At 37.2% G+C, this 19,643-nt stretch overlaps 6 protein-coding genes across 8 annotated transcripts; all 6 read left to right on the forward strand.

Moving 5' to 3' along the window:
• Nucleotides 1-248: 248 nt before the first annotated feature.
• LOC17890195 (26S proteasome non-ATPase regulatory subunit 1 homolog A) lies at nucleotides 249-6,046 on the forward strand. The gene is made up of 13 exons (XM_006293541.2): nucleotides 249-531; nucleotides 1,109-1,178; nucleotides 1,406-1,511; nucleotides 1,820-1,928; nucleotides 2,008-2,176; nucleotides 2,501-2,961; nucleotides 3,065-3,200; nucleotides 3,304-3,552; nucleotides 3,650-3,870; nucleotides 3,964-4,222; nucleotides 4,338-4,570; nucleotides 4,649-5,168; nucleotides 5,501-6,046. Exons 1-13 carry the CDS (start codon nucleotides 386-388, stop codon nucleotides 5,834-5,836), a joined length of 3,015 nt encoding a protein of 1,004 aa, XP_006293603.2. The 5' UTR covers nucleotides 249-385; the 3' UTR covers nucleotides 5,837-6,046.
• A 356-nt stretch (nucleotides 6,047-6,402) lies between these two features.
• Nucleotides 6,403-7,911, forward strand: LOC17889644 (probable xyloglucan galactosyltransferase GT13). Its single transcript, XM_006296110.2, has one exon. It carries the CDS (start codon nucleotides 6,511-6,513, stop codon nucleotides 7,909-7,911), a length of 1,401 nt encoding a protein of 466 aa, XP_006296172.1. The 5' UTR covers nucleotides 6,403-6,510.
• An 884-nt stretch (nucleotides 7,912-8,795) lies between these two features.
• Nucleotides 8,796-10,552, forward strand: LOC17888957 (probable xyloglucan galactosyltransferase GT12). The gene has a single exon (XM_006296039.2). It carries the CDS (start codon nucleotides 8,835-8,837, stop codon nucleotides 10,347-10,349), a length of 1,515 nt encoding a protein of 504 aa, XP_006296101.1. The 5' UTR covers nucleotides 8,796-8,834; the 3' UTR covers nucleotides 10,350-10,552.
• A 2,042-nt stretch (nucleotides 10,553-12,594) lies between these two features.
• LOC17887699 (UV radiation resistance associated protein) lies at nucleotides 12,595-15,577 on the forward strand. 3 transcript variants are annotated; one of them, XM_023783871.1, is made up of 6 exons: nucleotides 12,595-13,080; nucleotides 13,363-13,569; nucleotides 13,925-14,105; nucleotides 14,342-14,478; nucleotides 14,677-14,904; nucleotides 15,015-15,577. In XM_023783871.1, exons 1-6 carry the CDS (start codon nucleotides 12,895-12,897, stop codon nucleotides 15,132-15,134), a joined length of 1,059 nt encoding a protein of 352 aa, XP_023639639.1. In that variant the 5' UTR covers nucleotides 12,595-12,894; the 3' UTR covers nucleotides 15,135-15,577. The 3 variants fall into 3 exon arrangements, with proteins under 3 accessions (XP_023639639.1, XP_006294515.1, XP_023639640.1); XM_006294453.2 differs by having other exon boundaries at nucleotides 12,984-13,080; nucleotides 13,341-13,569; XM_023783872.1 differs by having other exon boundaries at nucleotides 13,039-13,080; nucleotides 13,329-13,569.
• A 164-nt stretch (nucleotides 15,578-15,741) lies between these two features.
• LOC17888150 (small ubiquitin-related modifier 5) lies at nucleotides 15,742-16,692 on the forward strand. Its single transcript, XM_006295212.2, has 3 exons — nucleotides 15,742-15,969; nucleotides 16,209-16,355; nucleotides 16,449-16,692. Exons 1-3 carry the CDS (start codon nucleotides 15,859-15,861, stop codon nucleotides 16,521-16,523), a joined length of 333 nt encoding a protein of 110 aa, XP_006295274.1. The 5' UTR covers nucleotides 15,742-15,858; the 3' UTR covers nucleotides 16,524-16,692.
• Nucleotides 16,693-16,790: 98 nt separating this feature from the next.
• On the forward strand, nucleotides 16,791-19,623 carry LOC17889325 (purple acid phosphatase 13). Its single transcript, XM_006293403.2, has 6 exons — nucleotides 16,791-17,106; nucleotides 17,558-18,122; nucleotides 18,202-18,422; nucleotides 18,516-18,706; nucleotides 18,790-19,062; nucleotides 19,299-19,623. The coding sequence occupies exons 1-6, from the start codon at nucleotides 16,842-16,844 to the stop codon at nucleotides 19,413-19,415; spliced, it is 1,632 nt and encodes a 543-aa protein (XP_006293465.1). The 5' UTR covers nucleotides 16,791-16,841; the 3' UTR covers nucleotides 19,416-19,623.
• The last annotated feature ends 20 nt before the right edge of the window (nucleotides 19,624-19,643 follow it).

Here is a 19,643-nt window from a genome sequence, read left to right on the forward strand (position 1 = left end):
AAACTTAAAATAATATGACTATGACCAATCAATTTTGCAAAAGCAATGGGATTTTTGTGAATCTAAAAAATATTTGAAATTCTTAACAAAATAACACAAAATTTGAGACTTAATTGTAAGGAAACTAATACATTCGGGTGGTTTCTAATATCCTGACTTGTTGGGTAAGTCTCTAAATATTCGTAGTTTGCATCCAAGTCCCTGAATACTTTCTTCTCCCAAATCTGCTGCTTTTATTTTTACTTTAGTCCCAGAAACTCAAAAACCCCTATTTTTCAAATCCAGTAGAAGAGATTCAAGACGGGTCTCATCGAAAGTTCGATTCTTTCGTCATCTGATTCGCTTTCTCTTAGGGTTTTCAGTTTCGATTTGGTGTACTTCATCAATGGCGACACCTATGGTTAGTTCAGCTGGAGGGTTACTGGCAATGCTCAACGAGCCTCATCCTGCTTTGAAGCTTCATGCCCTCTCTTACCTCAACAATTTGGTTGACCAATTCTGGCCTGAGATCTCCACTAGTGTTCCGATCATGTAATTCTCTTTTAAACCCTATTTTTCAGCTTTGAGATTTAGGGTTTTGTTTTCCAACTTTATCTGTTTTGATTTCTGGGAAATTCGGGGGGAGATTGTGGGATTTGAATTACTTGAGCTCTCGTTGTGCTTAGGTGGTCTTCTCGTTTTTTGTATTAAGGTTCGAATATCTTGGTGCGGCATGGATTGTGAGGCGATGTAAATTATTGGGTAGGATAAGAAAGGAAAGTGTTTTCTTTGATATGATTAACTTTAACAAGTTCTGTAGTGATCTTTGTAGATTATGAATGAGCAATTGATATCCGAGTTTAGCAAATAGTTGTTTATTCTGTCATAAAGGTCTAACTTCGTCCTGGACATGGTAATGTTTTACTGATGTAATTTAAAGGCTTGGATTCCTTTTCTTTCATCATCTTACTTGCTAATGATATAAAGTAAAGTTGTAGATGCTGTCCTGGTACAGTGCGTAGGTCTTATGACATATTACTTGCTAGGTCTCTTGATATTATTACTTGCTAGATCTCTTCAATGATTTGCACTGCGTGATAGCTTGACTCAATAGATAATTTTGTTGCAGTGAGAGCTTATATGAAGATGAAGAATTTGATCAGCATCAAAGACAGCTTGCTGCTTTGCTGGTTTCTAAGGTGCGATTAAGCAATTTTTAATCTTAAGTGATATCTGGTTTGCAGATAATGTGTGCTATATGTTAGTGGACGAATGTGTAATTGTTGGTCTGAACACATATGATTACTTTTTCCCTTTAGAGCTGGTGTATAGTGGTAGAAGTTTGGTGCGAGACATTTTCAAATCACGTTATCAGATTGTATTATAAGATATATTTTTCTTGATGATCCTGGTTTTATTATCGCAGGTTTTCTATTACTTGGGAGAGCTTAATGATTCATTGTCTTATGCCCTTGGAGCTGGGCCCTTATTCGATGTTTCAGAGGATTCTGATTATGTTCATACACTTCTAGGTGAGGATTAAGAAGTTTGTTGATGTTTTTACTCTCTTTATGCTGTTTCAGTCTGTCGACTCTAGCTAGGGTTACTGTTGAATGAAAATTGCTTATTTAATCCACTTAACTCAATGCAAGAAAAGCATATGTAGCTTGCATGACTTATTATCTTAAAAGTAGACTTGAAGCTTGCACATCCAGATATTATTTTCTCCCTAAGTAGTGTTATATTAGAAAAAGACAGGATAAAATGATTGATGACTATTTGAGTTTTAATAAATGCTGGATGAATGTATACTCATTGGATGCTTCTGTTATGTTTTCAGCCAAAGCGATAGATGAATATGCCAGTCTCAGATCAAAGGCAGTTGAGTCAAATGAGATGGTGGACACTGATCCCAGGCTAGAGGCGATTGTTGAAAGAATGCTTGGAAAGTATGGAATGCCTATATATTTAATGCTCCCTCTTAGTGATTCAGTTGTTCTTAGTTCTTACATGGTTTTCTGTCTGCAGATGCATCAGTGATGGAAAGTATCAACAAGCTATGGGCATTGCAATAGAATGCCGGAGATTGGATAAGTTGGAAGAAGCTATCACTAAAAGCGATAATGTTCAGGGAACTTTATCATATTGCATCAATGTTTCTCATTCCTTTGTTAACCGCAGAGAGTATAGACATGAGGTGAGACATATGTTATTAAACCTGGGTGAAATAGAAATTCGATCTTGTGATTTTATTGATTGTTTAGAACAGTATACTTTTGCCTCATCTGGAAGATATTGTGATTTATCTTTTATGTGCATCTTGCAGTGCCATGCTTCCAGTGCTAGCATCCTCTATTTCCTAGGCTTTAACTGAAAGTCCTGTTTCAGTTTTGTTGTGATACCTATATGAGATGGGTCAATCCCTGAATAATAGAAGTTCCTTTTTCTTGATAGTTTTGTCTAGGGTGTGTAGTTTAGTCTCCATTTGGAAAGGTGATGACATCCTTGTCTATTCTTTCAGGTGCTTAGTTTACTTGTCAAAGTCTACCAGAAGCTGCCTTCTCCCGATTATTTGAGCATTTGTCAATGCCTCATGTTTTTGGATGAACCGCAAGGTGTTGCAAGCATATTGGAGAAGCTTCTTCGCTCAGAGAGCAAGGATGATGCTTTACTGGCATTGCAAATTGCATTTGATCTTGTAGAGAACGAGTACCAGGCCTTTCTCTTGAGTGTAAGAGATCGCCTTCCAGCTCCCAAAACACGTCCTGTAGAAGCAACTCAGGCCGTTGAAACTACTCCTGCCCCAAATGAGAATCCTTCTGGGGATGTTCAGATGGCGGATGAAATTCCAGCTCAGACAATTGTGCACGAGACAGATCCAGTTGATGCTACATATGCTGAGAGGCTAACAAAGATTAAGGGAATTTTATCTGGAGAAACTTCTATTCAGCTGACACTTCAGTTTCTTTACAGCCACAACAAGTAAGTTACTGTTTTGATATCTTGAAGAGATATGTTTTTCATATAAAATTGTTTATTCCAGGAATTCATGATATGCTCCATTAATAATTTTGTACTTCTGTAGATCGGACCTGCTGATACTGAAGACAATTAAACAGTCTGTAGAGATGCGTAACAGTGTATGCCATAGTGCTACAATATATGCTAATGCCATTATGCATGCTGGAACTACAGTGGACACTTTCCTTAGAGAGAATTTGGTAAATTATATACTTTCACTCTAATATTTCAATATGTTTGACTGTCTGTGCAGGTTCGTGTATTTAACTATCTTTTCATATTTATTATTTTTTGAATTGACAGGATTGGCTAAGCAGGGCAACCAATTGGGCTAAATTTAGTGCTACAGCAGGATTAGGTGTTATTCACAGAGGTCACCTGCAACAGGGTAGGTCATTGATGGCTCCGTATTTGCCTCAGGGAGGAGCCGGTGGTGGTGGAAGTCCTTATTCTGAAGGAGGTGCTTTATATGCTCTTGGCCTTATTCATGCTAACCATGGCGAAGGAATCAAGCAATTTCTACGTGATAGCCTACGCAGCACTAATGTTGAGGTGATTAATTATTATCTTCCTTCAGTATAGCCTCACATTTTGCCTGGCAGCCTCTTTGTTCAGGGAATTAATATCTATTGGGAAAATATGGATACAGGTCATTCAACATGGAGCTTGCTTAGGTCTTGGCTTGTCAGCTCTTGGGACAGCTGATGAAGAAATATATGATGATGTCAAAAGCGTGCTCTATACTGACAGTGCAGTTGCTGGTGAAGCTGCTGGCATCAGCATGGGTTTATTATTGGTTGGAACTGCTACTGAAAAAGCAAGTGAGATGCTCGCTTATGCTCATGAGACACAGCATGAGAAGATAATAAGGTAATGTAAAGTCTGCGGAAATTTTTGGTGAAGAGGGTGCATGGTGTCTTACCTTAGTATTATCACTAATCAGCATCTGGAATGCGTTTTTAGGGGATTGGCTCTAGGAATAGCTCTCACGGTATATGGTAGAGAAGAAGGAGCAGATACCTTGATTGAGCAGATGACTAGAGATCAGGATCCTATCATTCGTTACGGTGGGATGTATGCATTGGCATTGGCTTATAGTGGAACTGCAAACAACAAGGCAATTCGACAACTGCTGCACTTTGCTGTATCTGATGTCAGTGATGATGTTAGGAGAACCGCTGTTCTGGCTCTTGGATTTGTCTTGTACTCTGATCCAGAGCAGGTTAGTTCTAATGTTCATTACTTGCGACCATTAACTTCCATTTCTTTAGTGCTTCCAGTACTTTGGCGTTTGCTTATCTTCCCTAATGGATTCCAATGGGTTTTTTTAATTGTAGACTCCCCGTATTGTATCTCTGCTTTCTGAGTCGTACAATCCACATGTTCGCTATGGTGCAGCTCTTGCAGTGGGTATTTCTTGTGCAGGCACTGGCCTTAGTGAAGCGATATCCTTGTTGGAGCCACTTACATCAGATGTTGTTGACTTTGTTCGTCAAGGTGCTTTGATTGCAATGGCAATGGTGATGGTTCAAATTAGTGAAGCAAGCGATTCTCGTGTTGGAGCATTTAGGTTAGTATAAATCTGTTTTCTTCAGCATTGGGAGGCCGTGGATATATTGGGAGACTTGACATTTTTTATGTTTTGTAGGCGGCAACTTGAGAAGATCATACTCGATAAGCACGAAGATACAATGAGCAAGATGGGAGCGATTCTGGCTTCTGGTATCCTTGATGCTGGTGGTAGGAACGTTACTATAAGACTGCTCTCTAAGACCAAACATGACAAAGTTATCGCTGTTATTGGCCTTGCGGTTTTCAGCCAGTTTTGGTACTGGTACCCACTGATCTATTTCATTAGTTTGGCCTTCTCACCAACCGCTTTCATTGGTCTAAACTACGACCTTAAAGTCCCAAAGTTTGAGTTCATGTCACATGCAAAACCGTCTTTGTTTGAGTACCCAAAACCCACCACTGTTCCTACAGCCAATACCGCCGTCAAGCTCCCAACTGCTGTTCTCTCAACCTCAGTTAAAGCCAAAGCTAGGGCTAAGAAAGAAGCAGAGCAGAAAGCTATTGCTGAGAAAACACCCGGTGCTGAAAAGTCAGTCAATGAAAGTGGATCTGGAAAAGGAAAAGCATCAACTGAGAAGGAAGGAGACTCTATGCAGGTAATGTTGTCAATTTATAGTCTCTTCTAATAGTTTCTGTGATTGGTTGCTTAATTAGTCTCATAATCACTGAACATAAGATGTTGTCTTCTTTGGTTCTTTTTGTTAATTACATGTTAGGCATTTGAATTTCAAGTTGATGAATCATGTAGAGTTGTTTAATCTGAGTTTCGGTTTATAAGATCAGTTTGCAATAGTTATGGTATTAGTTTCAGGTTCAGATTTTTGAATGTACCTTTTGGCAATTCCCTAGATTTCTGTCTCTTTCCAGTCTCTACATTGTGTGTTTCGACCATCTGTGCTTAAAAATTCTTGTCTCCACGAACTGTCAGGTCGATAGCACAACAACAGTCGAGAAGAAAGCTGCTGAGCCAGAGCCGGCGTTTGAGATTCTAGTGAACCCAGCTCGAGTAGTCCCAGCTCAAGAGAAATACATAAAGTTACTTGAAGACAGCAGATATGTACCAGTGAAGCTAGCTCCATCGGGGTTTGTTCTTCTCAAAGACTTGCGTCAACACGAACCAGAGGTTCTCTCCCTCACCGATGCACCAACTTCGACAGCTTCTCCTGCAAATGGTACAGCTGCAGCTGCTCAAGGAACCACAGCATCGGCTATGGCCGTAGATGACGAGCCACAACCTCCACAAGCCTTTGAATTCGCTTCATAATTTTATTCTCTTTTTAAATTAGTTGGAATTTGTTGTTGGTTTTATTGGTTTCTGTTGAAAGACAAAAAGCAGAGAACAAAACAGATCTTTGAGCTTTGAAATACTGCTTCTTGTCATTTGCAATTGGTTTCAAGTCGAACTACGATCTTGTGTTAGGTACTTTTCTTTTTAACTATTCTCTAAATGTTTAGTGTCATTTTAAAGGAGTAATTGCCAAGTGTCCGTCCACTGTCCAGAGTCTTTCTTTAATTTTCTTAGGAAAATGTTTAGGGTCTTGTAAAAGATTTGTAGTATCAAACGTGTTTCATCATGTAATAGCACTAATCATCCTTTAAAATATTAGGACAAGTGGAATGTGTCATTTTATATGACATAAACATTGCTGATGGTGTAATAATGCATAAATTTAAGTTAAGGAAAAGGAAAGTACATTAACTTACTTGTTCTCTTCCTTTATCCATCTAAGTAATTGACTTTGCTAAGATCATAACACTTCTATTTAAAACAACTGATACACACAGAAATTACAATTTTCATTAACTCCACCAAGTAGAAGAATATTCTTTTTTTTTTTTTTTTTGTAAAATCACTTTTGACTTCTTTTTAATCTTATCATTGACAAAGTAGTACACCTTTTTGTTCTCTCCATTATTTTCCATAATCAAAGTGAAACAATGGACAAATTCAATCCAAAAATGAAAAAGATTGCGAGGAAACGAGCTCCAAATGTTTTGATTGATATCTTACCAACACCTATATTCTCTATGCTCTTTCTGCTTCACATCAATCAAATCGCGACCTATCTCTTTCTTTCCGACAAAGAAACCTTAAATATCAGCGTGAATACTAAACAAGGAGGAGCAGATACTTGCGCCGGAAGGTATGTGTATATGCACAATCTTCCCAGCAGATTCAATGACGACCTGATCAAGAACTGTGAAGCATACATCGAATTACGCAATAAGTGTAAGTACCTTGTTAACTCTGGCTTTGGTCCACGGATTTTGGAGGACGATTATAACCATACTACTCAAGTCCTAACAATCGAAACCGGTTCTTGGTATTCTACTAACCAGTTCATGCTCGAGGTTATATTCCGAGAGAAAATGAGACACTACGAATGTTTGACCAACGATTCTTCCCTCTCCTCTGCGGTTTTCGTCCCGTTCTATGCTGGCTTCGATGTTAGACGCTTTTGGGGATACAGCGTGAAGCTCAGAGACGAGCTAGGTGAAGATCTGGCTCAATGGCTTAGGAAGAGATCAGAGTGGAAGAAAATGAACGGAAGAGATCACTTCTTTGTCACGGGACGGGTTGGTCGGGATTTTAGAAGGGCTACTGATCAAGATTCAGATTGGGGAAACAAACTGATGCGACTGCCTGAATTCGAGAACATAACGATGTTATCTATTGAGACAAATTCTTGGAGCAACGAGTTTGCGGTTCCTTATCCAACTTGCTTCCATCCAAAGAGCCGAACCGAGGTTAAGAGATGGCAGAGACAAGTGAGGATGACAAAGAGACGACACCTTTACTCCTTTGCCGGAGCTAAGCGGCCTCAAATAAAGGTATCTATAAGAGGAGAGATTATAAGACAGTGCCTTGCGTCACAAGAAAGATGCAAATTTCTTGATTGTAATAACCAGAGTAGAGACTGTAGTGATCCGGTTAAGGTAATGGAGGTGTTTCGAGATTCGGTCTTCTGTGTACAACCACCAGGAGATACGCCTACTCGGAGATCGACATTTGATTCGATTTTAGCCGGTTGTATACCGGTTCTCTTTACCCCGGATTCGGTTTATAACCAGTACAATTGGTATTTTCCAAAGGACCATACCAAGTATTCGGTTTACATTCCGGAGAAAGATGTGAAAAATGGGAAAGTTAGTATTGAGAAGTTATTGGCAAGTATTAGTGAAGGGAGGATCTTGAAGATGAGGAATGAGGTTAAGAAGATTATACCAAAGATAATATATACGAAACCTGGGGAGGTTGGACCGGAAAAGATTGAAGATGCGTTTGAAATTGCAGTGGCTAGGGTTCTTGATAGAGTTCAAGATATGCCACCGAACTAGCAACTACATATATTACTAAGGGCAATATACTAAAAATTAGAAGTATTATATAGATTGCAAATTTATAGTTTAGTGATCAATGGTGTTGAAAACTCTTTCTTTTATAACTAAAACTAAACTAAACCAAAACCAAAACCATACAACAGACATATTTTGATTAGCCTCTCTAAATCGAGCCGTGTTATTAATATACACTTTCGCTAAGTGTCAAAAATATTCAGCTAATTGTGGTAGAAAATTAAAAGATATTGGAAATCTTTGTCACAAACACAATTTTCTCATTTAATAGATAGAAAAAGCTTCACTTACCTAATCAGAAATTTCTGCAATTGTCATTTAAATGGTTTTCCCACGACAAATGATCTAAATGACCATGAACTTCAATTGTTTTATATACAATAGTGTGTTTTTGTTTTTCCTCTAAACTAATCATGAAAAATCAAAGATTTTATAATTATTGAATGATCACTTGTATATACACTCTTGGATTTGCAATCTCTTAAAATGCAAAGAAATTGGCCTTAAGAGAATATTATTAGTATAAATATTATGGAGCATGTAATTATTAAGTTTCCTTTTTTTTTTTGGTCAAGCAAATTATAAAGTTTCCTAGTACTCATATATTAATTTCCAATAAAATTTTGTGGAGTACAGTTGGGTAAAAGAGTTGAGATCTCTCCTTGACATCTTTGGGTGTCCTATATGGAAATTTCAGGAAAAAAAAAAAGACATGTATCTAAATATAATCCATTGAATTCAATTTATCATAAATGGTGAATTATCTATTACTTCATTTGGAAGATGTAATTAAAGCCACTAAAAACGAAGAAAATGTAATTTTTCCTTCTTCTTGAGATCACATTTTTTTTAGTTTTAGATCTCTCATAAAGTAAAACCAAATGTTTTCTCACAAGTAAAAGAAGATGATGAAACAAGTTCCAAGGATTTGGGTTGTCATCTTAGTTACGTTTGTGTTCTGTCTTTTTGTTCTGTTTCAAATCAATAAAATAGATTTGATCGAAACAAATCTCCAAATCACTCATCAAGTAAACAACTTCTTCATCTCTATCGCTGCTTCTTCGCATAATCAGACTCTAAGTTTCACCAGGAATGCGAATGAGAGTGATGGAATCAGAGCGAAACAGCCTGAGGAAGAAGACACAGATGCTTGCGCCGGAAGGTACATCTATATGCATAATCTTCCAAGCATATTCAACGACGACATAATCAAAGACTGTCGTCCACTCATCAAATGGTTCGATATGTGTCCATTCATGGTTAATTCAGGGCTCGGTCCACAGGTTTCCGACTCCGATAACACCACAGCTCGAGTCTTAACCGTGGAAACCGGTTCTTGGTACTCAACGAACCAATTCTTGCTGGCTGTTATCTTCCGAGAGAGGATGAAACACTACGAGTGTCTGACTAACGACTCCTCTCTAGCCTCAGCGGTCTACGTCCCTTTCTACGCGGGGTTCGACGTGAGCCGTCACCTATGGGGATACAACATGACGGTGAGAGACGAATTGGGGATAAAGCTGGCTCGATGGCTAAGAGAGAAACCAGAATGGGGGAAGATGCACGGTCGAGACCACTTCTTTGTAACCGGAAGAATAGCTTGGGATTTCAGGAGAGTTCGCGATGAAGATTCAGACTGGGGAAACAAGCTGATGCGATTACCAGAATTCGCAAACATGACAATGTTAGCTATAGAAACAACTGCTTGGGCTAACGAGTTTGCGGTTCCTTATCCGACCTATTTCCATCCAAAGAGCTTAAACGAGATTTGGAGATGGCAGAGGAAAGTGAAGAGTTTGAAGAGGGAATATTTGTTTTCGTTTGTTGGAGGTCCAAGGCCTAATCTGGATGGATCTATAAGGGGAGAGATTATCAAGCAGTGCCTTGCATCTCAAGGTAACTGCAAATTCCTTAACTGTAATGTTAATGACTGTGATAATCCGGTTAAGATCATGGAGGTGTTTGAAAATTCGGTCTTCTGTTTACAACCTTCGGGAGATTCGTATACTCGGAGATCGATATTTGATTCGATTTTGGCGGGTTGTATACCGGTTTTCTTTAGCCCGGGTTCGGGTTATAACCAGTATATTTGGTATTTCCCCAAGGATTACACCAAGTACTCGGTTTACATACCGGAGAAAGAAATGAGAAACGGAACGTTTAGTCTCAACAAGTTCTTGGGTGGGATCGATATGGAGAGTATTTCGAGGATGAGGAACGAGGTTGCGAAGATTATACCGAAGATAATATACACTAAACCGGGATTGGTTGGACCGGAGAAGATCGAAGATGCGTTTGAGATAGCAGTGGATAGGACTCTTGAGAGGGTAGCAATGGTAAAGAGGATGATGGAAGAAGGGAAAGATCTTCAGAGTGAGTATTCACCGATAAAGGATTTGAAAAAACTTGAGGTTATGTGAAATGGAGTTGGTTGAGAGATTTTTAGGATGTTGAATCCCATTTCAGATGCATTTTTGTGATTGTAAGTACATCATCAATCATTTGTTTTAAAATGATGCATTATATGCATATATTATAGTAACAACCTTCTCTCTTTCTCGTTCCTTAAGATATATGGTTGGGTTTTGACTTTGTATACAAATAAATTAGAATGTTTTCAACTTAGTTACGACAAGACAGTTTCACTTTTCGTTCTCAAGAATTTGGATAGCTTAATCATATAAATGGAAGATATGTAAAACCATGTATATTCAAGATCATTATATAGATGAAAAGTGACATGAAGATCACACACATTGTGTCAAAAGACAGTAGGAATCAATTCAAGAATTCAACAAAAAAATATTATCCGATCCTTAGAATTTTATATAATCAGACATCAATTCAAGAATAAAGAAGGTTCAACCATTTGATTTTGACATCGAATTCCCCAGTTATTGATTTGTTTCTTTTTAAACTGCTGCTCAAATCTATGCATACATAATTCAAATGGAAAAGTTGAGCTCAAACCAAAACCCCTAAGTACTAGTTCTTTTGTGTTACTTGCTGACATCGTTTTGTTTTCTTCTGTTAATATAATGATATTGACATGATGAGTTTTGTGGTTTCTAAAATGTAAAGCATGTGGAATTGAACTTTGACATGATTATACTTTTTCATAAAAAGAATCTTTCTTAATACTTAAGCCAAATTTTGATCGGTCTTCCAATATTTTGACCTAACCCTAATACAACCCAAATTTAGGAATTTGAGATCATGCACGTGATTGACTTGAAGTTTTTGGAGGTTTGAGAACATATTTTGTACAAAATTACATAAATTAAAATGTGTTTTACGGATTGTATTGTATAGATTTAGTTTTTACTAGTTGCAAAAAATACTTGTACATATACATTTTACTTAATAATGAGAAATAACTAACTTTTTCTCCAACGTCTTTCCATCTTCTCAATACTAATATGGTATCAAACTAAGTTCAATTTTTGAGTTTGAGATTCCTATTTGATCCTTTTTCGATCCCATCATCTCGTTTTATCCTGCTCTCACTTATAACCATCAAAATAAAATATTCAGTTATTTTATTATTGATTTTTTGAATGGAATATGAAGTAATTTAACACATGCTCATATTCGTTTTATTAGACTTATTATTACAAAATTCTACAATTCATGTGATAAGAAGAATATCAACAAAGGGTAAATAAATATTATCATATTATATAAACGTGTAAATAAGTATAACAAAATAAATAAATATACTATGGAGTTTTATTAATTAGGATTCGAATAGAATTTATATTTATTGCACTCTAGTCCGTAGGGATGAAAATAGAAAATGCGTTGATTGAACATAATATATAGACTTTTTCATTATCCAACAACATTGTAAAATATTGGAAAACAATTTAAAAATAGTATATTATATTTTATGTGGTTATAAATATTTTAAAAATATAGCTTTGGACATATAATTAAAAAATACATACAACATGTTTCAAATTAGGCAAAAAAAAATAAATAAGTACAACTTTTAGACACAAAAGACAAAATAATCACAAAGCGTTCTTGCTCTAGTGTCTACTTTCTTTTGAGGCTACATCCAATATTGCTTGTGATACAGCCTCAATATTTTCTTCTTTGTTGTTACATGCCAACAAGGTACTCCTAATCAGAACTTGGTTGAAGTAGAAAGATGTCTTCCATTTAGCATTCGTCTTGTTAATGGTAACAAGGTAATCTGTTGTAAATTCCTCCGTCGTATGTGGTGTCTCAAAATACAAAAATATTGCCGAAATATTTGCTCGAACGCCATCTTTAAGCACTTTAAGGATATTTGTTCCAATATCGTATGGAAGAGCATCAGCAGATGATAGTTTTAAGCACAAAAAGACTTCTTTCCAAGTAGTATATTGTTGTTTCCAATTTAGATTGACAAAAAAAAAATACTAGATTTAAAATATTTGGTATAAAGAGGAGTTTTGAGATTAACATACATAATAATTGGTCAAAAATTGAGATAACCAATACGAAATAATCGGTTTGGTACAACCAAACAACTTCGGTTAAGAGATTCATGCTTTCCACGAGGAAATCGCACTACTTGGGCGGATCCAACGTTGCTTACTTTACCCACCCGATTAGTAACTCGGGTAATCTCTAACCCGGAAATTTCTCGCTCTCTCTTTCCTAAAGTAACAAACTTTAAAAATGATCGGCAAAATCGAAATTGAAATCGGTTTGCACGAATCAACCCGAGAAGCTTCTTCAATCCTACGCATCGATCTCTCATTTCTCCGATTTGTTTCTTGCTTCCATTTCCCTTTTCCTCTGTACCAATCATCTCCAAGAGATCGTTTTTTTACCTTCAATTAGGGTTTTTGATTGTTCCAATCCGATCTCTCAGTTCCATTAAGATTGGTGATGAAATTCGAAGGCGTGATATGAAAAGCATATGAAAGACTTGATGCCAGAACTTGCGTTGCGTGGGTTCCGAGATAATTGTTGATGGAAAGAGAAACGGAGCCAAGTTTGTCTGAAAATTCGAGAAGAAGCGATCGAGAAGATGTGAAGATTATAGAGTGGGAAGAATTCGACCATGAGCTAACGAGGTTATGGAGTCTTTCTTCTGCTCTTAAATTAGCTACAGAGAAGAAGCTAAGCCTGCAGCCCAAACTTGAGTCTCTTATTCAGGTTTTTCTCTTACTCATGTGATTTCTATTTGGGCAATGTCTTGATTCATTTCTTAGTTGGAAAGGATAGATTTTTTGTATTAGTGGCATTTTCATAAGGAATGTGAATGAAGCTACCTAGAATCTGTTTGAAGCCAATTTGAGGACCAATTGTGTTGCTTATGGCATTTGAGACTTTCACCCTTAGAAGTTTATCGAGAGAAGTGTGTATCTCTTACATTATCTACTCAATGAGCTTTAATTGATTAGCCCGCGGATTAGCGGGCGGCTAAATTTCGGGCAGGTTAGTACTGAATCATTGAGACGCACTAATGAACTTGAAGAAATGCGTCAGAGGCTTGAAGCGAGAAAACTGTTGGTAGACAAGACATCAATTGCTTGCAAAGTTACTGAACAGGATGTTAAAAAGAAAGAGGATAATCTTAGTACAGAAGTGAGATCTTTGCTGGTAGGCGGCACAACTCTTTCCATCGCCAAAAGCAAATTGCAGGTATTACTTCATTCAATGCAAAATAATCTTCTTAGGAAGACAAATCCACCACTTGTACATTTTCTATTGGGGTCTTGGTGTTTAGATATTTCACATTAGTTGTTTCAGATGCTTCTTTTGTTTTCCCTATGTTCAATTCGCCCCATCTTTGTCATACATTTTTTAATTTCTTTTTGTATTTCGGTACTTAATTCTTCATTCAACTGTCTCGTAATTCTGTTATTGAGTAAATGAATTGATGACAATTGCTTCAAGAAGGCAAACTGATTTTCTGCAGTATTTTCTCCATGCTCTGACCAATTGATAAATCATTGAATCATAGGTACTCAATTTAGCTTATTTTTTTGTGTCATAGGAGTCAAACTGCCAACTAGAAGGGGAAAATGGTTATGCACATCTAAAGATTGTAACGAATAAGCTGAGAAAGAGGCAGCAGTACATGGTATCTCAAGTTTCATTTATATATCCCTTGAAGATTGAGGCAGGACCTTCACAAGACCAAGAACTGGAATCATTTCCAGGTGGCAATAGATTAGGTCAGTTTGTATAATTCGAGTCTAAGAGCTTATAAGAACTAAGAAGGTAGCCTTTGATGAAAATGAAACCTAACTCCTTAACATCTTTCATGCATGCCTTTATCTTTACTTCATTCAGTCTGATATTGATATCAGGACTAACTTTGCTTTTGTTGTCGTTAAGTGTTTGAAGAAAGTTCTTAATTGCTGCATCTTACCCTCTTGTCATGCTTATATCTTATCTACGGCTTGTGTAGGAACTAAGCCTCTTAGTCAAGGATCCGTGAGAATTCTGGGGTTGCCTTTTAGTATGGCCCCATTTACAAAGATGAGCTTCTTCACCGACAAGAAAGAAGTTCAGAAGTTGGCAACTGCCCTAGGATATGTAGCCCATGTATGTTCCGCTCTCTTTCTCCTTAATGATTTAGGCAATAAAATTTGCTTTGTACTTTGATTTTTTTTTTTTTTTTGTGTGGCCTTAGATCTCTTGCCTTGGTTTTCAAGAATCATTGCTAATGAATTCAAAATAATGTTATATGGTTTAAAATTCTTGATAGAAAAGTACTAATAGCTTCCTGCTTGGCGTTTGCAGGCTGTGTCCCTAATAGCTCCGTACTTGAGAGTGCCTATCCGGTATCCTTTGCGCCTTGGTGGTTCCAAAACATACATTCGAGACTATGCACCTTACATTGAGCCTTCATCATCAGAAATGTCTCTGATTTCCACACTTGACCAAAATTCCAAATTCGTAGAGTTCCCTTTGTTTTTGGATGGTCAAGATACAACTCGAGCTGCCTATGCTGTCTTTTTATTAAACAAGGTTAGTAAAAGAAAGTTTTTGTTGTTGTTATTCCTCTTTTCTTGATGCTTGAAACAGAACAATGCATAGTTTTCCCCTCCTCTCATCTAATCATAGTTATCATATCACAGAACATCGAGCAGCTCTTGAACTTTGTTGGGGAAGATAGTCTAGGACCACGTCAGGTTCTAGCAAACCTGAAGGAGCTGATTCGAATCATCCAGTCTCCAGATTATATCGATTCTTTATGATGATGGTGATGATGACGACGAAAATAATGATGCTGATGAAGATATCCAACACTGTTTTTCTCCTCATGGAGATCGATCCATTCTTCTCACACAGCTACCGGTGTCCTTTCTTCTTTTTTTCTTTTTCTTGAATCATCTCAAGTCACACTTTGTAGAGGTAAAAAAGGTCAGATTATTTATTTCGTTAGAAAACTTTATAGACATGGAACTTCTCTTTAGGATGAGACTCATCTCTCTCTAAGTGTGATGTTTTTTTTTGGTTTGGAGAGAGGGAGAATAAACAAGAGCTAGCTTATTAGTCTATAAGCTATATACAGTTTTAAGTTCTAACAGCAGATGTATTAGTTTTTCGTTTTTGACCTTTTTCTTTATTGTTGTATCATTTGAAATATGTTTGAATTTGTTAAGTTAATAATAATGAATGATGAGCCTGTTGCATGAGTCAGTACAAACTTCAACGTACTGTTGGAATGTGTAACGTGTGAAGTGATGGGATGATTCAAAGGAAACGAAACAACAACAAAAGACCAAGGGTAAAAATGGGAATCTCAAGTAAGAAAAGAAAGAAAATGGACCAATAAGAGTGGTGGACGAGGATTGTACTTTAATGTTCGTTCAATGCTCTTTTCTTAACTTTCCATCACTTTCTCACCTCTCTCTCCTCTTCTCTCTCTCTCTCTCTGTGGAACCCTGAAAGAGTTGTGTGATATTTGAACGACAAAGAATGGTGAGCTCCTCAGGCACGAATACGATCTCTGCTTCTTTTGTATCAAAGAGGTCTCGATCTCCTGAACCACCCCATCAGAAGCTCACTCTCAAGGTCAAGAACCAGCAGGTCCGTTCTTTCTTCTTCCACCTTTTTCCTTTTTATTTTCTTTTCGCTTCATCCGACCAAATTTACAAAATAAAAAAACTCCTCTTTTCTTTTTAATTCTACACATTCTGTTTCGTTATTTTTCTTTTGTATTTTTCAGAAAATTAGTTACAATTTTTGTTCCTTTAAATTCTTTTTAATATATTGACAAATAAAAAATAAAAATTGAAAACGAAGATGGTGTGGGGGGTTTGGAACAGGGAGCAGAGGATGTATACAAGATAGGAGCTCATGCACATCTTAAGAAACTAATGATTGCTTACTGTGTAAAGAGAAACTTAGAATACGGTGCTGTCCGATTCATCTACAACCAGAAACACATCAAACCACGACAGACTCCTGCTCAGGTCTGTTCTCTCACTTTTAAGCTTTTCATACTACTACTAGCGGAAATTACAATGTTACTCACTGTTCATTTACTTTCTAATAATTTCCAACAGCTGAGGATGAAGGAAGAAGATGAGATCTTGTCGGTCATGGAACTCGGCGGTGGCGGTCCTTACACTCCTACTTAAGATCTCGCCGGAAAAAAAAGAAAAGAATATGACTCTTTTAGGGTTTCTTAATTTAGGATTTTTATTTACGACCTATTCGGGGTTTTTTTTGTTATGTTGAATCTCTAAAGTCTGTCTGAACGTTGTTATTGTCCAGTTCATTTTAAAGGAAACTAATTAATATTTGTCTCTTCGTGATTGGTCTAAAGAGTTAAAATCTTAGAACCGGTTAAAATGTAAACCGGAAAATAATTGGAATAGACCAATTGGTGTTATGGTAAAGAGAGTTTTATTATCTTCTTCGCTGCAACAAAACAAACAAACATCTATGTTATAAAAATGGTGGTAAAATGTACAACGAAGATGTCCCTTTTTGTCCTATTGGTTTCTACAGTTACTATTATCGTTCATGGTTTCTCCACGACGCTTGAAGGCCCGTTCGACCCCGAGACTGCTCCGCTCGACCCGAATCTTAACCCGACTGCAGTCGACTTGCCAGAATCCGACCCGAGTTTCATACAACCCAATTTGAAGTTTCAGCCTGAACAAATTTCTGTCTCTCTCTCTTACAGCTTTGACTCCGTCTGGATTTCTTGGGTCACAGGTCTTTCTTGACTCTTCAACTTTCTTTCTTCTTTATCTTTTCCCCGAAGATTTAGGTATTTTCTAAAAAGGCGGAAAACAAAATAGTCTGAAATGCTTCAAACTTTTCACTTCTTACTTTTATATAAAATGTGGAAATTTTTTGATTGATTTCGTTTGAAAACATCTGACTATATATGCTTTAAACATTTCATCATTAAGTGTTGGGTTCATTGTCCATGAAGGTGTATTCTTTTTGAGCCAAGATCTGGATCTTAGAAACTTCAACAGTTCTTGTTCCGGTCTGTGTTTGTTTCAGTATAATCCATAAACTGGGACATTAGCTGTTCCAACATCAAGATTTTTGTCTTAAAGTTTCATCCTTTATCTTCAAGAAACTATTTGCTTCTTTTTTTTTTTGTCTGTTTCTGCATTTAACAGAGCTCTGAATCAAGGTTGTTGTATTACTACAGGGGAATTCCAAATCGGTGAAGAAAATTCCTTGCCTCTGGATCCTAATTCTGTGCAAAGCATAGTTCAATACCGTGAATTTAATGTCGTTACTAGAAGCAGAAATGCAACAGGTCATTCTTTTGTTTATAACCAACAGTATCCTCCTGAGAAAGGTCTCAAGAACTATACTTCAGGCATCATTCACCATGTTCAACTCACAAGTCTTAAACCTAACACATTGTATCGATACCAATGCGGAGACCCGTCTGTATCAGCAATGAGCAAAGAATATTACTTCAGGACAATGCCTAAGTCTACATCAGAGAATTACCCGCACAGAATCGTTGTGGCCGGAGACTTGGGTCTTACTTACAACACATCAACAACTTTGAGAAGTATTCTCTCTAACCATCCTGATCTTGTGGTTTTAATTGGAGGTTTCAGCTACGCTGATACTTATCTCACGAATAACACTAAAGTATATTGTAGTTCTTGTCAGTGTGACCATAATGAAACCAGTTCTGATTGTGATTCTTGTTCTTCTAGTCGAGAAACTTATCAGCCTCGCTGGGATTATTGGGGAAGGTAAAATAAGATTCTTGACTAATGATTGTGAATCCTTTGGTGGTTTTCAACACTAAATTATTAAGGGTTTTTATTTCAGGTTCATGGAGCCACTCACGGCTAATGTTCCAACCATGATGGTAGCTGGAGGTCATGAGATTGAGCCGCAGATGGATAATAATTTGACATTCAGTGCATACAGTTCAAGATTTACATTCCCTTCAAACGAAAGCGGTTCTTTCTCACCATTATACTATTCTTTCAACGCGGGAGGAGCTCATTTCATAGTGCTCAATTCATACACTCCATATGATAACTCATGTAAAGTTTCTCCATGTTTTCGTTTCCTTCTTTAGGTTTAAATTGCATTGAAATGTAGTTTTGTAATTTTGCGAATTGCCTGTTCTCCGACAGCTGATCAGTATATTTGGCTTGAAAGTGACCTGAGAAACATAAATAGATCAGAAACTCCATGGGTGGTGGCAACTTGGAGTCTTCCTTGGTACAGCACATTCAAAGGGCATTACAGAGAAGCTGAATCCATGAGGATAAATCTTGAAGACTTACTCTATAGCTACCAAGTTGATATCATCTTCAATAGTCAGGTAAGGTGTTGTTCTGAGGGTGTGTTTATTTGCGTTTGAGGGATATGTTCTTCACACTAACTTCCCCTCAAAACCTGAATTAGGTTGATGCCTATGAGAGATCAAACAGAGTCTATAACTATGAGTTAGACCAGTGTGGTCCGGTTTATATATCAACCGGTGCAGGAGGAGCTGGGAAGCTGGACATTGAGCATGTAGATGACCCAGGGAATTGTCCAGATCCTTCTCAGAACCACTCGTGCATATCTAGTGGCCTTAACTTCCCTTTAGAGACTGTAAACGATGAGATTTGTCCGGTTAAGCAGCCAGACTATAGCGCATACAGAGAGAGCAGCTTCGGTTTCGGTATGCTAGAAGTAAGTTAGATCTCTCTCTAAAGTTAGATCTCTCTCTCTATTCTTTATGGCTTGATGTTCAAGTAACCTATTGACTGCAAATCACAGTTTTTGCCTTATTTATACACATGAAGTCAGAACCTGTTCTGTTATATTCTCCGATTGAACCAACTCCAGTGTGCCAACCGCCAATACATTGTTGTAAACTGCGTGAAACTGACTGTTCTTTTTTTAATAAATACTTTTGGCCTTTGTAGGTGAAGAATGAGACGCATGCATTGTGGAGCTGGAAACGGAATCAAAACGTGTACTATCTTGCCGCAGACGTTATACATATTGTACGTCAGCCTGACTTGTGCCCTGTTTACAACTAAACCAAGTAGTTAGAGAAACAATAGATTTTTGCAACATGTATGCAGTTTACTTTGCCATCATCTGTAACGCAACTTTGGTCAGAGTTAGAACTAATACGGATCTGATTTTTTCTGAACTCTGAATCAGTTTTAGTAGCAATTCTTTATTAACACAGTTCTTTATCATTTTATAACGAAACTTGTATATATATGACTTTTATAAATAAGACAAAATGATATAGTCATATA

Source organism: Capsella rubella, unplaced genomic scaffold, assembly GCF_000375325.1.
Source record: "Capsella rubella cultivar Monte Gargano unplaced genomic scaffold, Caprub1_0 scaffold_4, whole genome shotgun sequence".
In the NCBI taxonomy this organism is placed as follows: Eukaryota; Viridiplantae; Streptophyta; class Magnoliopsida; order Brassicales; family Brassicaceae; genus Capsella; species Capsella rubella.

Excerpts from the sequence above, each read along its gene's own strand:
- LOC17890195 (XM_006293541.2), top strand. The coding sequence starts at position 386 with ATGGCGACACCTATGGTTAGTTCAGCTGGAGGGTTACTGGCAATGCTC. Across the intron at positions 1,512-1,819 it reads TTATGTTCATACACTTCTAG|CCAAAGCGATAGATGAATAT; the intron begins GTGAGGATTAAG and ends TTATGTTTTCAG. Across the intron at positions 1,929-2,007 it reads GTTGAAAGAATGCTTGGAAA|ATGCATCAGTGATGGAAAGT; the intron begins GTATGGAATGCC and ends TTCTGTCTGCAG.
- LOC17889644 (XM_006296110.2), top strand. The coding sequence starts at position 6,511 with ATGGACAAATTCAATCCAAAAATGAAAAAGATTGCGAGGAAACGAGCT.
- LOC17888957 (XM_006296039.2), top strand. The coding sequence starts at position 8,835 with ATGATGAAACAAGTTCCAAGGATTTGGGTTGTCATCTTAGTTACGTTT.
- LOC17887699 (XM_023783871.1), top strand. The coding sequence starts at position 12,895 with ATGGAAAGAGAAACGGAGCCAAGTTTGTCTGAAAATTCGAGAAGAAGC. Across the intron at positions 13,081-13,362 it reads AACTTGAGTCTCTTATTCAG|GTTAGTACTGAATCATTGAG; the intron begins GTTTTTCTCTTA and ends AATTTCGGGCAG. Across the intron at positions 14,905-15,014 it reads CTGTCTTTTTATTAAACAAG|AACATCGAGCAGCTCTTGAA; the intron begins GTTAGTAAAAGA and ends ATCATATCACAG.
- LOC17888150 (XM_006295212.2), top strand. The coding sequence starts at position 15,859 with ATGGTGAGCTCCTCAGGCACGAATACGATCTCTGCTTCTTTTGTATCA. Across the intron at positions 15,970-16,208 it reads TCAAGGTCAAGAACCAGCAG|GGAGCAGAGGATGTATACAA; the intron begins GTCCGTTCTTTC and ends GGTTTGGAACAG. Across the intron at positions 16,356-16,448 it reads CACGACAGACTCCTGCTCAG|CTGAGGATGAAGGAAGAAGA; the intron begins GTCTGTTCTCTC and ends AATTTCCAACAG.
- LOC17889325 (XM_006293403.2), top strand. The coding sequence starts at position 16,842 with ATGGTGGTAAAATGTACAACGAAGATGTCCCTTTTTGTCCTATTGGTT. Across the intron at positions 18,707-18,789 it reads ATATCATCTTCAATAGTCAG|GTTGATGCCTATGAGAGATC; the intron begins GTAAGGTGTTGT and ends AACCTGAATTAG. Across the intron at positions 19,063-19,298 it reads TCGGTTTCGGTATGCTAGAA|GTGAAGAATGAGACGCATGC; the intron begins GTAAGTTAGATC and ends TGGCCTTTGTAG.